General features: G+C 39.1%; 1 protein-coding gene across 1 annotated transcript in view; it reads left to right on the top strand.

Annotated features, from left to right (window-relative positions):
• The window catches only part of CDC5L (cell division cycle 5 like), a 53,534-nt gene that overhangs the window by 22,565 nt on the left and 12,401 nt on the right, over positions 1-18,568 (top strand). The window contains exons 9-14 of the mRNA XM_082733204.1: positions 1,024-1,172; positions 5,954-6,116; positions 7,907-8,071; positions 10,915-10,995; positions 11,325-11,567; positions 14,849-15,046. Of these exons, the coding sequence (XP_082589330.1) occupies positions 1,024-1,172; positions 5,954-6,116; positions 7,907-8,071; positions 10,915-10,995; positions 11,325-11,567; positions 14,849-15,046 (999 nt within the window). The remainder of the gene's footprint in view (positions 1-1,023; positions 1,173-5,953; positions 6,117-7,906; positions 8,072-10,914; positions 10,996-11,324; positions 11,568-14,848; positions 15,047-18,568) is intronic.

The following is an 18,568-nucleotide window of genomic DNA, read 5'->3' on the forward strand; positions in this document are numbered from 1 at the left end:
GTCACTTTGTTGCATTTTGTTAGTTACAGTTAATTCACAAGGCTGCCTGGATTCAAAAGGAGGGGACATAGATCCTGCCTCTTGATGGGAGGCATATCAAGGTTGGATCACAAGAAGAGCACAGGAGATGAGAGATATGGCTGTGACTATCTTGAAAAATGTAGTCTCTCACAGGGCTGGAGTTGGGGATGAGGAGATTGTAGGTGCAGTGATTGTAGTGAGTGTAGAGTTGTGGTAGGGGGGCTAAAGAGCATTGTCAGACTTGCCTAAAGAGAACAGCAAGACTTCAGAAAGGAACCTGCTCTCAAGAGTTTTTTTGCAGGAAGTAGATAGGCCAGTTAGTGGTATCTTAACTTCTCAGTAGAAGAAACCGAGACTCAGGGGCTAATGAAGACTGAGTAGAGTTCATAATAAAGCCAGACTAAAATCTGGGTATTCTGGGGATGCCTGGTGGATCAGTCAGTTAAGCGTCTCATTCTTGATTTTGGCTCAGGTTATGATCTCAGGGTCATGAGGTTCAGTCCTGGGTTGGGCTCTGTGTGGAGTGTGGAGCCTGAGATTCTTTCTCTCTTCCTTTGCCCTTACTCACCTCCCCTGCTCACGCGTGTATGCATGCTCCTGTGTTCATGCATTCTGTCTCTCACTATCTCTAAAAAAAAAATCTGGGTGTTCTGACACTTAGCCTTGGGTCACATTGGGAAATTTGAATTCTTAATTCTTTATGATTGTAAAGAGATTTGGGACAGGTAATAAAGCTTTTGGGTCGTGATAATTTCATTTCAAAACATTTCTTGACATTTTAAACTTCATTCCAAAACCTTTGATGTGCTGTGTTAGACTGACAGAGGAATGGAGATATTGAATTCTGCCATGGCCTGAAGTTCATTTTCTCTCTTGGTGTTCGTTAAGATAAGGTATAAGAATTCTGTCTCCTTTGAGATTCATGTCATGGGACCAGAAGAGAGGATTCTGCTATCCTGCCTGAACTGTTAAAACACACTTCTTTACCTTCTTGTTTATCAGGAAGCTCAGAATCTCATGGCTCTGACCAATGTGGACACCCCATTAAAAGGTGGACTTAACACACCTTTGCACGAGAGTGACTTCTCAGGTGTGACGCCACAGCGGCAGGTTGTACAGACCCCAAACACAGTTCTTTCTACCCCATTCAGGTACTGTGAGTACATTGTTTTTTTTCCTGTTTTAGGAAAACTGGAATCCAAGGGTTGGGCGTGTTTGCTTTAAATGTTGATGGATAATGGAAATAAGTGTTTAACCTGCCTTTTTGGTTTCTTCTCACTCATAGTAGTAAATAACATAATAATATCCAGGAATTGGTTAAAACTATCTGGAACTTATTTTTTATTTCAGAGTTTCTGATGCTGTCACCTTGTTTCTGAATTCATTTTATCTGATTGAAAGGGACGAATGAGGGAGGGCACCTGGGTGGCTCAGTGGGTTAAGCCTCTGCCTTTGGCTCAGGTCATGATCTCAGGGTCCTGGGATTGAGCTCCTCATCAGGCTCTCTGCTCAGCGGGGATCCTGCTTCCTCCTCCCTCACCGCCTGCCTCTCTACCCACTTGTGATCTCTGTCTGTCAAATAAACAAATAAAATATTAAAAAAAAAAAAAAAGGACGAGTGAGTCCACTCTTCATGATCATTTGTTGAATTTTATGAAAATTGTAGTCCTTTATCTGTATATTACTACTGCTTTTCTCCCAGCACTTTATTATGAAAATTTCTAACATTCAGAGAGGTTGGAAAGAGTAGGAAAACAAACGTCTATATTACTTCCCACCTAGATTCTGCAGTTGTTAACATCTTACTCTGTTTGCTTTATCATATATCTGTCTGTAAGTCCATCCAATTTTTAAATGCATTTCAAAGTAAGTTGCAGGTTTCTGTGCCTTTCACTTCTACCACTGTCTTGTGCATATTATTAACTAGAGGTCAAAGTCAGTCTTTGTTTATAATTTTTGTTTTAAGTTAGTTTTTTTTTTTTTTAAAGATTTTATTTATTTATTTGACAGAGAGATCACAAGTAGGCAGAGAGAGAGAGAGAAGGAGAGGGAGAAGCAGCAGGCTCCTTGCTGAGCAGAGAGCCTGATGCGGGGCTCCATCCAGGACTCTGAGTTCACGACCTGAGCCGAAGGCAGAGGCTTAACCCACTGAGCCACCCAGGTGTCCCAAGTTACTGTTTTTAAGATAAAAATGCTGTAGAAGCGAGTCATATTAAAATGAACTTTGAGCTTTTAAGGTTGGAAATCTTTGGGCTTTACTTTTAATTTTCAGTGTTAGGGTAGGTCCTCCTCCTGGTTGTTTGGTATAGGAAGCATCTCAAACTGTTAGAGCTGTACCTGACAGCAGGATTGAGAAACATCGGCAGCCAAATCCTTAAATGATATTTAATACTTTTGGAAGGCTTGTAGGAGAGCCTAATCCCTCTTTTTCCATGTATGTCTTGTCTCAACTAGACTATAAGCCCCTTTGGGACAGGGACTGTGTCCCATGATAATACCCCACCTCACCTTTGGGAACACCTGTCTGGCAGTGCCACTTGTCTGCAGCCGAGCCAAGGTACAGGAAATAAGCAACAATAACAACAAAACAATGAAAGACCTTGATCAATTAAAATATAAATTGCAGAGTCTGTGGACTTTATACCTAAGAGAATCTCTGTCCTCACTCATATATAGGCCTGGTATTTGGTTTCCAAACAAAATGTAAAGGGAGGAACTGTCGCTCTCCGCCCACAAGAACGACTTGGAGACTCACGTAGCGGCGAACCTTTTTTATTAATCGCTTTTTTCTTCCTTCTCCTCTAACCCTGGGCGCATGGGTTTTTATGCAGGCAGTTAAGTTAACCAATCAGAATGCAGTGCTCATGCACCTCCCGCGTGAGTGGACCTAAATGAACAGCCAATCATATTCAGTCCCTTACAGCTCTTATAGTAGGCCTCCTGTACTGGCTCCCGACATCTCCCCCTTTTTTATTTATTTATAATGGCTGAGATCGTGCCTGTCTTAGGTTGCCAATCCTCAGCACACATGCTTACCCGTCATTGGGTACTCTCCCTGGTCGAAGAGCCCCTGTCTTAGGTTGCTATGGTGTGGGATCAGTCTTACCCGTCTTTGACTACCGATCTAGCATGCTTAGCCATATCTGGGGGGAGGTACCAGCTTCAAGAGCCATCATGGCTTGAACCATGAGGTGTTATGTCATTGATTGTGACGGACACGGCCACACACCCAACGTAACATTAGTACGTTAGCTGTGATTAAGAGAACAGCCATGGCACCAAGTCCGGCCCACTGTTTGAGGAACGAAACAGATTGCTGTAACATTTTTTTCCACTCACTAACAGGTGCAATAGTTACTTTGGTAGAATTTATGGATATAATTTGAGCTCGTAATTGCCTAGTTAAATTTTGAAATTGACGGTTCCAGGTACCATTAAGTATTCCCAATTGTCAAGACAGATTGGCAGCTACTGACAAGTTATTGTAAGCTACGGGAGTAACACAAAGTCCCGCCATATTATGTATACATCCTGTTGAGATTATAGATTCTAAGACATATATTTGTTCCTGTACTAGATCAACTCTTTGATTTACAATAAGGATCCCCGCATGCAAATGTCCGTTAATTTGTTCTTGCGTAGCCAATGCTTCAGCGACCATTCCTGTGACGTTGTTGAGCGCAGCTGCTGTGTGTACTGACGTTGTCAACGCTACTGCAGCAGCAGTGGCGGCGGCGGCAGATGCTGCAATAGCCGCAATGATGGCCGCTGTTATCCCAAAATCTCTCTTATGCCGTAGCAACACAGGCAAGTTATCGGAGTTCACTTGCACCGGCATAGGGATGTATGTCGGTATCTTGGCTATTACTGCCAAGTCTCCCACCATGGCGTTCCAACATTCTGATAGCAGACAATTCTGGGACTCACAAGAGAGACTAGATGACTTGTTAATAGTAGAAGCATTAAAAACTATGAAGAGAAAGGGAGCTCTAACACAGAAGGGTGTTGGTGAGTAACTTATGTGCTTAGCTGAGGTGCAATTGCAAGTAACATTTGTTTCAAATCGAGAGCCTATGTGATAGTTGTACGTACAGTTACGCCATGTAGACCCATTAATAAAGTGAAGGCTTTCCAAGCCTGTACATGCCTGTGCAGCGTTGCAGAGCAGCCACCTATCTAGAAGGTGAGCTGACGCGCCTTGCGCCGGGTCTTGGTAGGTATAATTATAGCCAAAAAAAGGTGGAGTTAGAGTAGGTGGGGATTTTAGGACTGAATGAGAATCCTGTTCCCACCCAAACTCCTGAGAGGCTATTATGGCAGCCACTCGTGCGGTGCAGCTCGCACAATAGCAGGCCTTGGTGCAGCAAGGTTTATACGGAGGAGGCCCCTCGTAAGGTGGCGCTGTTGGGGCTGGGCGCGTGGGCATAGGATCTAAGTTATCTACCACTTCCATCTTTGTTTGTAACTGCGCCATAGCTCCTTCTTCCGCTTTTAATTTCAGCTGCGCCATAACTTCCCCCTGCATTTTGAGCTGCGCCATAGCCTTCTTTAGCTTTTCCTCCTTTTTTGCAAGCTCCTTTTGCATCTTGCTCACCTTTTGGCTTTTGGGCGATTTCCCTCCTCTGCCTCTTTCATCATCGCTCGAGCTAGATCCCTCACTGTCTGAGTGTCCGTTTGAGCTTTCACTCTCAAGAGCTAGTGTCCTTCAAGGAGCCTTTACAAGATTCCTCTTTCACTTGTTCTAAGATCTCCCCTCCCAGTTGCACCGCCTGGCGTATGGGCTCTCGCGGGGATTGCAAACAAACTTTCACTAAAGACCAAACGGTTCCCAGCATAGTGCGCGGATCGCGTCTAAGGTCTTCTCCTAAATGCTCCCACTGAGGGATGTTTAATATCCCTTCCTCCAAAAACCAGGGAGCCGATTGTCCCACTTCTCTCAAAAACAAACGAGCTGTTTTATTTTTTAAAGGAGTACCAATTGCTTTAAGGATATCAGAAAGCGGCCCCAGCATTTTATATGTGGCCATCTCGTTTCCCATACCGGAAAGCTTTACTCTCGTCCTTATCCTAGGAACTTTGCAGCCATCTCGTTTCCCATCCCGGAAAGCTTTCTACGCTCGTCCTCAACTTGAGGAACTTTCCCTGTCACTAGACAGAAATAGGTGCACTCTTTACCTGATCATCACCGACTCCGTGCGTCTCTCACGATGAGATTCCCGGGTTTCGGCACCACTTGTCGCTCTCCGCCTGCAAGAACGACTTGGAGACTCACGTAGCGGCGAACCTTTTTTATTAATCGCTTTTTTCTTCCTTCTCCTCTAACCCCGGGCACATGGGTTTTTATGCAGGCAGTGTTAACCAATCAGAATGCAGTGCTCATGCACCTCCCGCGTGAGTGGACCTAAATGAACAGCCAATCATATTCAATCCCTTACAGCTTTTATAGTAGGCCTCCTGAACTGGCTCCCGACAAGGAACTATCATGTACACCTGTGATAGTGGTGCTCTAGCCAGCAGACCCTGGTGGTGAGGGGCAGATGATAAGATGAAGACTCTGAACTCAAAAAGAGTTTCCTGGGGGTGTTAGAGCTTGGTGGCTGACCTCCATGTTCTTAGCCACCCTGCAGTGTGCCACGGAAAGGTTGAAATAATGTTTGGTGGGCCTAGTTCAGCAGGTCAAGAGAGTGTCAAATGTAACTTGAAGTTATTGAAGTGAAAAGATGATGTGTACATATTAAGCTGCTAGAATTAAACCTGTATTTTAACTTAGAGAGCTAACTTAAAACCAGGTAAGGAGACAAAATTTCTGTGATCTTTGTTTCTTTCATGCTTTCACATTATTTTCACATAAAATAGTTGATGTTAAAAACATTTGAAAGCATGATCCAGATAAAACTGGCACTTCTGTTAATTGGAATTTCTGCCTTTCTAGGACTCCATCTCATGGATCTGAAGGATTGACTCCCCGCAGTGGAACAACTCCCAAACCAGTTATTAACTCCACCCCTGGTAGAACACCTCTCCGAGACAAGTTAAACATTAATCCTGAGGATGGAATGGCAGACTACAGTGACCCCTCTTATGTGAAGCAGATGGTACATGTCAATTCCCTTTTAATACTTTTAAAAAAAAAACTGTTCTGTCTCATGAGTGCCGTATTAAAATATTTCCCCTTGTTGGTGCATATTGCATACACCTTAAGAAACTACACCTGAGGATGCCAGAAAAGAACGATTGGAGGACTTGAGGAGGAGATCTTTTGGTTTCATAAGCCTACTTATTCGTAATATGTTTGTGAATATTGATTACACTGATAGGAATGCTCCTTGTATCTCACACTGTTTTATTTTTTATCGTTTAATGACTAAATAGTTTACTTTCTTGAATGATACTTTTTTATTCTATTCCTGTAAAATAAAATTTGAGTTTGGAACATCTCATAAATTAGGTTTTGAACCTTGATTCCTCTGTTTGCTCTATATTTTTGGAAGAACAGTCTAGATCTCAAAGATAAGTTGATGTTTATTGCTTATCTTGGTGAAGTTTTCCTTTGTGTATTTTGCAAACTGATGTAGACAGCTAATTATAAAAGCCACAGTTTTATTTCTGCCCTTGTTATTGCTTTTATTATGTCACTATGAATCCTTTTATGTGATGCCACAGAAAATCATTGTGAGTTTCCTTTTAATGAGTTCCAACTTCATTGGTCTATTTTCATTTTACAAATTTAATTCTAACTTCATGTATAGATTTGGTTAGTTTAGAATTTTTTTTGATGCCCAAGTTGATACCAACTAATGTCAGCTGTGAATGGCTAAATGATAACAAATGAAGAATGTAATGTGTGTAAAGCACTGATCTGGAGACTTGAAAGGATCTGAGGTTGAGTAAAGATGTCCTTTGTCTTAAGGAAGTTTATACTTTGGCGAGATTGGCATACTAAACCAAGTCTGAAAATAGTTGTAACATAAGAACAGAATAAGCTCTCTGAGTAAAACCAACATACTTAGGGTGGCCAAAGATAGAAATTACCACATTTGCTGGGTGGGCACTTGGAAAGCCTTCGTTGAGGAGGTATGCTCAATAGATTGGGGGCTATCTCAGATGGAGGCTATGATATGAGTAAGCATGGAGCATGTTTTGGATAGCAGCTCATCAGGTCCTCACACCTACCATACATGTAATGCAGCTGGGGGAATGACACTGGAAAGGTAAGCCAGGGATGTACTGGGGAAAACTTTGGGTACCAGGGCGTTTCTCTGGGGAAATGTAGACTGCTTTCTTTGGCCATTATATGATCTAGTAATTGCTTCCTCCTTTTCTTTCTCTCTCCCTCCCTCTTTCCCCCTTCTCCTTCCTTCCTTCCATTTGTTTTTAAGTAAACTCTGCCCAACATGGGGTTTGAACTCAAAACCCCGGGATCAAGAGTTACATGCTCTACTGACTGAGCCCGCCAGGTACCCTGTGATAATTCTATTAAAAATAAACACACACAAAAATTCAAGTTATCTTTTCAGATTAGGTTTTATTAGTCCAAGGACAGATTGACTTTAGAACAACTTCTTTCCATTTGCTGTTATATTTCAGTGTCAGAAATGTTTTCCTTAAATGGAAATCTGAAAGGATTTTTCTGCCCCTACAGAGGTAATTCCCAAACCTTCTGTAGAATATCCAGAGTAATTGTATTGGTCAAAAATCAGAGTTTTTAATCTTAATTTAGGGAAGAAAGTGAGATAGGAATCAGGCAAAAAACTTGTCTCAGCTTTGAAGTTAGGGATCATTTTTCTAGAAATGAAATAGGCTAATTCTTTTTCAGGAACTCTTAGAGAATATTGGTTGAATTCTTAATGTGTGTGAATTGAGAAGGACCAATTTTTTTCTACAGGAAAGAGAATCTCGAGAACATCTCCGTTTAGGGTTGTTGGGCCTTCCTGCCCCTAAGAATGACTTCGAAATTGTTCTGCCAGAAAATGCTGAGAAGGAGCTGGAAGACCGTGAAGTAGATGATACTTACATAGAAGATGCTGCCGATGTGGACGCACGCAAGCAGGTAGGTGATCGTGCTTGGAAGGAAGTATGAAGTTGCTGAGTGTGTTAGTGTCTGAGAGAGTGAAGAACGGTCGTTAAATGTTTCAAGATCCCTACTTAAAAAAAAGTTTTTTCAATATTTAAAAAGATTGCCCTGAAGTAAATTATTTACCGTCATTAATAAAACAGTCATGTAATTAATACTACACTGAGAATATTTTGATAGGTGTTTTTAAAATGTGTATGTATGTGTATGTGTATTTATATAATAATTTAAATATCTCATATCAAATTTATTATACCTCTTTAAAATACAGTCTTTTTTTTAAAGATTTTAATTTTTTATTCAGAGAGTGTACAAGCGGGGATGGAGAGGGAAATTTAGAGTGTGTCAAAATAATATTAGTAACATCTTGTACTGATACATCTTACTGTTAGTTACTTACTCATTGCACATACCAGCCTGGTGATGTAAATGGGATGGGTATTAGCTTCATTTTAGAAGTAAGGAAATAAGCTCAGGTTAATTAACTTTCTCAGCTTTCATGTTTGGAAAGTGGTGAATCTTGAACTCACACCGAGGTCATTTTGGTAATTCTTGCTGCAGTCCATGTCAGGATAATTTTAGAAATTGAGTAATTTTATGGTACTGAAGTGTGAATAGCATCAATACAAATATATTTTAGAAATCACATTAAAAAAAAATCACATGAATGTGCTTTTCAGTGGGTGATACAGGGTAGTACTTTTTGTGTTTAGCTCTTTTAGTTACTTTGCTGTATATTTACTCTTTGAAATACTGTGAAATTCTAATGTATTAACTCAAATTATTCATGATTTGAGAATCAGGAAACAGCACGTTCAATGGCTGGGCTTTTTAAATTAAAAATCAGTAACTTTTGGGGTGGAAGTGAGGGTTGTATTGCAAGAGGAACAACTGAGAGTCCCTTCTAAGTTTAGGATTCCAATTTATTTTTATTTTTATTTTTAAATTTTATTTCAATTCCCGTATAGTTAACATACAGTGTAATATTAATTTCAGGTGTGTAATGTCATGATTCAACACTTTCATATAACACCCAGGGCTCATCATGACAAGTGCCCTCCTTCATCCCTGTTACCTATTTTACCCACCCCCCACCCACCTGCCTTCTGATAACCATCACTTTGTTCTCTGTAGTTAAGAGTTTGTTTCTTGGTTTCTCTTTCTCTTTATCTTTTTTTTCCCTTTTGCTTGTTTTATTTCTTAAGTTCCATATGCAAGTGAAATCATGGGGTATTTGTCTTTCTCTGACCAACTTACTTCACTTAGCATAATACTCTCTAGCTCCACCCATGTTATTGCCGATGGCAAGATTTCATTCTTTTTTATGGCTAAAGACCGAATAATACTCCACTGTAGTGTGTGGGTGTGTATTATGTCTTATTTATCCATACACACATGCACACACACACATACAGATATGTATATACACACAGACATATGCCACATCTTTATCCATTCATCTGTCCATGGATAGCTCCTTCTCTAATTTGGCTATTGTAAATAATGCTGCTCTAAACATAAGAGTGCATGTATGCCTTTGAGTTAATGTTTTTATGTTTTTTTGTGTGTAAATGCCCAGAAACGTGATTGCTGGATCATAGTGCAGTTCTATTTTTAACTTTTTGAGGAACTTCCCATACTGTTTACCTGAGTGGCTGTACCAGTTTGCTTCCCGCTAACAGTACAGAAGGGTTCCTTTTTCTCCACATCCTTGCTAACACTTATTTCTTGTGTTTTTGATTTTAGCCTTTCTGACAGGTGTGAGATGATAGTTCATTGTAGCTTTTCAAAATTTTTTTAAGTAGGCTCCATACCTAGTGTGGGGCTTGAAGTCACAACCCTGAAAGCAAGAGTCAGATGCTCTACAGACTGAGCCAGCTAGGTGCCCCTATCTCATAGTACTTTTCTTTCTTTCTTTCTTTTTTTTTTTTTTTAAGGATTTTATTTATTTATTTGACAGACAGAGATTACAAATAGACAGAGAGAGAGAGAGGGAGGGGGAAGCAGGCTCACTGCTGAGCAGAGAGCCCGATGCGGGGCTCGATCCCCAGACCCTGTGATCATGACCTGAGCCTAAGGCAGAGGCTTTAACCCACTGAGCCACCCAGGCGCCCCTATCTCATAGTACTTTTGATTTGCATTGCCCTGATGGTGAGAGATGTTGAGCATCTTTTCATGTGTCCATTAGCCATCTGGATGTCATCTTACAGAAGTGTCGTCTGCCCATGTTTTAATTGAATCATTTGTATTTTGGTGTCAAGTTGTGTAAGTTCTTTATATATTTTGGATACTAACCCTTTTTGGGTTTTGTCATTTGCAGATATCTTCTCCCATTCAGTAGGTCGCCTATTAGTTTTATTGATCATTTCCTTCAGTGTGCAGAAGCTTTTAAATTTTGATGTAACTCCCACAGTTTATTTTTGCTTCTTTTTCCTTGCCTCAGGAGGCATATCTAGAAAACATTGCTACAGCTGATTTTAGGGACATTACTGTCTGTGCTCTTTTCTAGGATTTTTTTTTTCTAGGATTTTTATTAGGATTCCAATTTAAACAAGAAAGAATGACTATCTGATGGATGGAGCCATGTAAGCTTGGAGAATGCTCTAGTAGCTGTTGGCAGTTCTTAATTTGTATTGTAATGAGAGAATGAATAGACTGATTTCTGTTGCCTTGTATTGTCTTTCTACAAACTTCCACAGATTTCTATAGCATTAGCTCTTGAGCATACATGTTCTTACAGATTAAAGTGTTTTCAGCTTTATTGAAATGCGGCAAATACTGCATAGCTGTAATAATGGATATAACAATAATTTTTTAAGGCTATACGAGAAGCAGAGCGTGTAAAGGAAATGAAACGAATGCACAAAGCTGTCCAGAAAGATCTGCCAAGACCATCAGAAGTAAGTGTTAGAATTTCTGGCTTAGGAAGTTTTAAGTTTCTTCTATGATTGATGTTTTTATTATCATTCATAAAGTCTGTGAAACCATAATTTTATCTACTTTCTGGAATATAGTAAAGCAGTTCCCAGATTTAATCTCTAAAATGTTTCACTGGTACAAATAAGAGTTTAGAAGAGTTAGAATAAAAGAAACCTAGAAGAAGTTTCTTTTGGTACAAAAAGAGTTTCTTTTAAAAATGTAAAACTGCTCTTTAATTCATGCTAGAACAAGTAATAGCATCACTATTGCAGTGATATGTTTGGTGATTGTACTTGTTTTAAAATTTTAGGTGAATGAAACCATTCTAAGACCTCTAAATGTAGAACCACCTCTAACAGATTTACAAAAAAGTGAAGAACTAATCAAAAAAGAAATGATTACAATGCTTCATTATGACCTTCTACATCACCCTTATGAACCATCTGGAAATAAAAAAGGAAAAACTGTAGGATTTGGTACTAATAATTCAGAACACATTGCCTATCTGGAACATAACCCTTACGAAAAATTCTCCAAAGAAGAGCTGAAAAAGGTATGATTGAGTAGGAATATTTTGGTCTTGATTCAAGTATTTATTAAGTAACTGTGTATCATGGACGAGAGTGAGCTTATTTTCTCTTGCTGCTAGTCATAAATGAATTATGTGATTAAGAGATAAATGTTCATCTTAAGTGTTAGGAAGAAGACATACTTGACCATTCCCCCTTACCCTTCTGTGACAGAGCTTCTTCACGTGATCACTGGCTTAGGTGGCAAGGTGTTTTTGTTTCATGGGCCTATGTCTGATGGATAGTTGCTGCAATTGCCATTTCCTGTGTTTAACTCTGCTACTTCTGAATAGAATTAAATACCTTTAATACTTAAACCTCATTTATTTAGATTAATATGAAAAGCAAGCATATATTCAAAATGTTCCTTTCACCTAGTCACCAGTTATAGAAAGGAAATACTGTTTACTGAATTTATTCCCCCCTCAGGATTTCCCACTATCCTTTTGGATAAGTAAATACAGAAACGTTTTCTTGTATGAAGTCTGTCCTGCCTCTTCCTCCATATGCATTTGATTATATCTGCTTTGACAGAGGGAACAGCTGTGATTGTGAATAGAAATCTGTTCCATGGTATGAGAAAATACAGTTGGTGCCATAGTTGAAAGCAGACTGGTCATTAGCTTTACTCTTTTTTTCTGTAGGCCTTAGCCCTGAAGGGGCAGTGACAGACCTGTTGATTGGTAAGGGCTATTGTGCACTTGGGAGAAAACCCATAAGATATCTTTTTTCTATCTTCTTTCCTGTGCTTTCGCTCTGCCTTTTTCTTACTTTCTGTTTTTCTTGTTGCAAAAGTAATACATGTTTATTTAAGGATTTTTAGAAAATGAGAAAAGGAGGGTTTAGATTTATATTTAAAAAGTTTGTCCCTGATTTCTGAGTGAGTCTCAGTTATTCTTTTTTAGTAAGTGCGATGGGAAACTGACATCTGTTGAGGGCCTGTGCTTGTGACAAGCACATTTAATCATCGGACTGAGGTTGGGAATTACAATCTGAACTCCATACTTGAACAGTCTCCTCTTTTTAGAGTGAAAATAGGGGGAGATGGGATTTAGGAATTTACTGTATGTTTGGAAACCTGAAATACAGATCATGTATTACTATGCTAGATAATTATTATCATGACCTATTTTTGCCCAGTAGAATATACGCTCTGTGGGCATATATTCTAATAAAATTTTTGGAAAATAATAATTGTAGGTAGTGCTTTTGGATTATTTGAAACCATTACAGAGTAGTTTGAATATTCTTCTATATTTTATGTATGTATTTATATTTCTCTGTGTTCCAGAATCTGTAGCAGCTGTTTACTTAGCATATTCTTCAGATAACTTAGTCATACTCTCTTCTAATAATTTTTTTTTTTTAAGATTTTATTTATTTAAGAGAGAGTGAGAGAGAGCACGACAGGGGAGAAGGTCAGAGGGATAAGCAGACTTCCTATGGAGCAGGGAGCCCCGTGCGGACTCGATCCCGGGACTCTGGGATCATGACCTTAGCTGATGGCAGGTGCTTAACCAACTGAGCCACTCAGGCGCCCTCTCTTTTCTAATAATTATCAGAGCTGAATTTGCAAATTTTTATTAAGTACAGTTTGGGAGTGAAATACCATTTCTGTTATGAAAGTGTCAGATTTTCATTAAGGATGTTAAAATTGGTTTGTTTTCATTATTTCCCCTCAGAGATACTGTTTTATTTTATTTATTTATTTTTAAAAAGATTTTCTTTATTTATTTGACAGAGCAAGAAAGCACAAGCAGGGGGATCAGCAGAGGGAGAAGGGGAGGCAGGCTCCTCATGGAGCAGGGAGCCCAGTGCGGGACTTGATTTCAGGACCCTGGGATCATGATCCAAGCCTAAGGCAGACGCTTAACTGACTGAAGCCACCCAGGCGCCCAGAGATAACTATTTTAAAGTATCTAGTCTTTATCTTCTGTAGGTTTTATTTCCATTGTTTAAAGTTTTTTGTATTTGATTTTATGTATTTCGGTCTGTCTTATTTTCTGACGTACTAGAATGATTGGAAGCTTTCTTTAAGGCACAAAAAAATTGTCAGTTTTGAGCTATGAAGCAAAGTGCTGGAAAAAGTTCATGTGGTATGCTCATGGAGTCATTGTGTCTGATGTTGGTCTAGGCTCTTTATGTATATTGTATCACTTAATCATAATAACATACATCCTCATTTTACAGATGAGAAATGGGTTCAGAGATGTTAAGTTCAGACAGCTCCTTAAATGGAAGCTATGATTTGTATCCAGGCCTGTCCACTCTTTCCCCCTCATTCTGTCATCTTTTTTTTTTTTTTTAAACCCCATAGAATTACCTTTGGGTTAGAAATTGGTTTTATTTTGCTTTATTTATTTTTTTTTTTAAAGATTGTATTTGTTTATTTGAGAGAGAGAGACAGCGAGAAAGGGAACACAAGCAGGGGAAGTGGGAGAGGGAGAAGCAGGTGTCCCACAGAGCCGGAAGCCCGATGCAGGGTTTGATCCCAGGATCCCTGGCATCATGACCTGAGCTGAAGTTAGATGCTTAGTGAATGAGCCACCCAGGTGCCCCCCTCCCCCTTTCTATCATTTAAACTTTCTTTAGTAGTAAGTAAAAGCCGGTCTGTGATCCATTATATTTTGATCTGTGCCCTTGTCTCCTTCTCTGGCAATGTCGGGTATTTCATCAGATGAGAAAAAGGCATATATAAAAAGAAATGTCTAGTTCCCCTTCACAATCCTGTGAACTCTAAAGTGTAGGGTGGGTTTGGTAGAGTGGAAGGAGCACAGCCAAGCATAGGCACCATTTGGCTTGGTCATGAGTCTGCCTTGCCTTTCCTAGTGATAATGTTTTTGAACAAGTTGCTTAATCTCTCTGAGCCTGTTTTATCACCTTTAAATTAGGTTAATACCAGCTACTTTGTAAAGTGGTTGTGGTATATGGAGATAATGTAGGTGAAACCTGTAAATGTTTCTGGCATATAGTAGATACCCCAGAAATGGTGGCTATTATTACAATGAGTGTAGGCAAAGGATGTTTATGTTATTGGTGATACATGGACGCTTGACTTTTCAGATCAGTCTGCACCGACTTACTGGCTTCTTAGTTCATTTTGCTTAGGTATTGTTTCTCCTTTCCAGGAAAAAATAAAACCAACCAGTCAACCATAACTTCTTGCCTTTACCCAAAGAAAGAGGACAAACTAGTCTTATAAAGCTCTCTCTTGATGGCAAGTTATTCTGGTACCCTAACTTACTGAAATTATTACTGCACACAGGCCCAGGACGTTCTGGTACAGGAGATGGAAGTGGTCAAACAAGGTATGAGCCACGGAGAACTCTCAAGTGAAGCTTACAACCAGGTGTGGGAAGAATGCTACAGTCAAGTTTTGTATCTTCCTGGGCAGAGCCGCTACACGCGGGCCAACCTAGCTAGCAAAAAGGACAGGATTGAGTCACTTGAAAAGAGGCTTGAGGTTGGTATCCTTTTAAAATTCTAATTTAAAGTGTACCTTGATTGAAATAATCAAATAATACTGCTGGAGACTATTTCAGAAAACTAGACCTGAAGTCTGAGATGATTATTGCTTTTGCAATTTTATTTTTTTAGTCTGTTTATTTGTTTTAGTAATCTCTGCACTCACTGTGGAGCTGGAGCTCACGATCCTGAGATCAAGAGTCATATGCTTTTCTGACTGGGCCAGCCAGGTGCCCTTTGCTTTTGCAGTTCTTGAGGGAAAACTACACTGAAGTGTTTGATCATCTTTGGCTTTTCGTTGGTTTTCATAATTGCTGGACTTTACAATAAAGAGTGCCTTCCAGGTTGATCACAGGTCAAACAGAGCCTTTTAAATGTGGGAGCAAGAGACAAGAAATGTTAACTTCTCAGAACAGTGTACATCAGTGCTAGAATAAGGAGGGAGCTCAGTAGTACCAAGAAGATTTTTTTTTTTTTCTGTAGCCAATGGAGCATATTTATAAAAGTTTGGTTCCTTTCTGTTAATTCTTCAATTCCTTTGAATTTGTTACAAGAGAGCATCAAGCTGGATTAGTCAATGGCTTCTGTGATTTTTTTTTCACATCTGAGGAAATACTGAAATGTACTAGATGGGAGTTTCATGGCATATGGTTTCTTAGTATAGTCTGCGTGTTTTGAATTCCAGAGTCTGTGTAGGCATTTTGCCAATGGCATGTAAATTGTGGTTCATGGACCCACTAGGCTGCCTTGTGGATTTTTTTTTTTTTTTTAAGATTTTATTTATTTATTTGTCAGAGAGAGAGAGGAGCGAGAGTGAGCACAAGCAGAGTGGCAGCAGAGGCAGAGGGAGAAGCAGGCTCCCAGCTGAGCAAGGAGCCCGATGCGGGACTCGATCCCAGGACGCTGGGATCATGACCTGAGCCGGAGGCAGCCTCTTAACCAGCTGAGCCACCCAGGCGTCCCCCTTGTGGATTTTTAATGGTGGTCTTTAGGGATGTTTCTGAGGCCGGGATGGGATGGGGGAGCAAGGGGTGCTACAGGCAATCACATGCAGAAATGGTCTCAGTTTCCTCTTACGTGATTACCAATTTCTTTTTTTTTTTTTTTTTTGCAGGATTTTTTTATTTTTTTATTTTTTTAAGATTTTATTTATTTATTTGACAGAGAGAGATCACAAGTAGGCAGAGAGGCAGGCAAAGAGAGAGAGGGAAGCAGGCTCCCTGCTGAGCAGAGAGCCTGATGCAGGCCTCGATCCCAGGACCCTGAGATCATGATCTGAGCCGAAGGCAGCGGCTTAACCCACTGAGCCACCCAGGCGCCCACCAATTTCTTTTTATAGAAAGCAGTTTGGAAAATATTTTTATTTAGGGTTAAAATAAAAAAATGGTAGTACTTATCACCTGGCGTGTTTGGTGCTGTGTGGGGCTAAGGAAATGAATCTTAAAAAGCATTCTTTGAATATGAAAACTTTCTAAGTTTTAGAACTTTAAGACCACATGTATAGGCACCTGATGGTTAATGCCTGTGAGCCTCTTTTATCATTTAGTGGGAAAGTAATTTCTTTTGGAAGTAATTCTCATATTGGGTGAAATCTTTACAATCCAGTTGCTGCTAGTTTTTCCCGTTGTCCTACTAACTTCCAGCAGGGTGTGCTGTTGTGCTGTGTTTTAATTTAATTCACAGTTTAAAGTCAGGGAAAGGAGAACATCAGTGGTCACATTTTAAGTTCTATTTTCTGTTGTGAAAGTTTCGTTTCTTATTTAATAAATGGTAGTTAGCAGTGTAATCCTGATCTAAGGTCACATCATAATTGATTAGAAAGCTATTTGGAAAGCTTCTTTGTAACACTGATATGTAAATACTTTGGTATATTCACTTAGTTTGGAAAGCTTCTCATTGGAGGTGGGTAAACTTTTTATGCCTCAAGTCGTAAGGACATTTTGTGCTCTTTAAGATATAAAAAAAGTTTTTTCCCTAAATCTCATTTACTTTGTTGAGGCACTAACTTTCATGACAGCAAATAAATGTGTCACAAAGTGAGTGGTGCCATAAAGTACAGTAATTTTTATTTTTATGTTGAATTGGTCTTGTGAGTTTTGAAGGGAAAAATACAGAAAGAACCACTGCTGTTCTTTTGGAGATTTATTTGGGTCGTTTATGAGCAACCATTAAAAACATGTGGTTCTCTTTGTTCAGCTCAGTACCAGGAACTGAAATCTTCCGTTGAACTATTTTTGTTGAAGGATTGGTGATTTTGGAAGAATATTCATAAAACAGTCTGAAGTAATTTTTCTTTTCTTGACTTCTGGATAACTTACTTTATTGTTTACCCAGCTAGTTACTTATAAAGAATATGTAATCAAATCCTTTAATTTAGTAAACTACACTTATTTCAAATGAAAGTTCATTAACTCTTTAAAAAGAAGAAAAGAGATTCAAAAACCCAAATAAACAAATCCTCCATTTTATTTGTAGCCATCCCTAATTCAGAACTAGGTTTGCGTTAGCTTATTTTAGTTTTTGAAGACACAATTCTACTGGTTTGAAATATATAAATATTTTATTTCAATTGTGGTAATTCTTTCATCATTTCAGTTGATTGCTAAATTATAAACATTATTCAAAGTTTGTTGTGGGGAAGGAACTCCAGTCATATTATATAAACTAAATGCTATACTTAAATTATTCTTTCCACTCTTAGGTTCAGGGAGATATGCCTTTCTGTGCAAGCACAATACACCATGGCTGCCAGTGTGTTTGATTTTTGCTGTCATGAACTTTGGAACAGTGAATCTAAATTATGGCCCTATCACAGTGTATCAAGCAAGATGAAATCCAGCTTTGTCGTGGTTGGTGTCTCCTAAATGGATTAAAAAATATGCCCTGAGGTTTATATCGGAGCTGGTCTTTGAGCCATTACTCATGATTAGTATTTGAAACGTAGAACTTAAATGAAAACCCTTAAGATATTCGTTTAAAACTACTAGAACCATTTCAGATTTTATGTAGAATGTGGTGGGTAGTGTAAGGAGTCTGTTAAATGCATAGAATCAGAATGTAGTCACAGGTCAGAAGTAAGCGGAAAGACCAGAATTGTAACCAAGTTCATGTATTTTATTCTGCTTAGGAGGCAGGTTTAATTTTAGAACCTTGCCAGACAAATGTGTGTAAAGGCAGCAGCAGCAAACAGAAATGATAGCTAATATGAGAAAAGGAAAAGTTAGGAAGCATAGCAGGTTAAGGTCATTTAAATATGGTTTTTTAATAACTTCGCAGGGTATTGTAGGTGTGTGGTAGGTAGGAGAATAGAGTGATTGCTGTTTGTAGTGATGTCCCAGATTAAAACAAACAAACAAAATGCTTAATTTTTGTTCAGGGTTCTTTTTCTTTTTCTTTTTTTTTTGAAGAGGGATGGCTGAAACACTAGGAAAATTTTTGTTAGGTGGTAAAAAATAAAAGGGCTTTAGTACTTGATGTCATCCTATTTTTGGTGAATATTACTGAGCATCTTCTCCGTGCC

The sequence above is a fragment of the Mustela nivalis genome (assembly GCF_964662115.1).
Source record: "Mustela nivalis genome assembly, chromosome: 5".
Taxonomy (NCBI): domain Eukaryota; kingdom Metazoa; phylum Chordata; class Mammalia; order Carnivora; family Mustelidae; genus Mustela; species Mustela nivalis.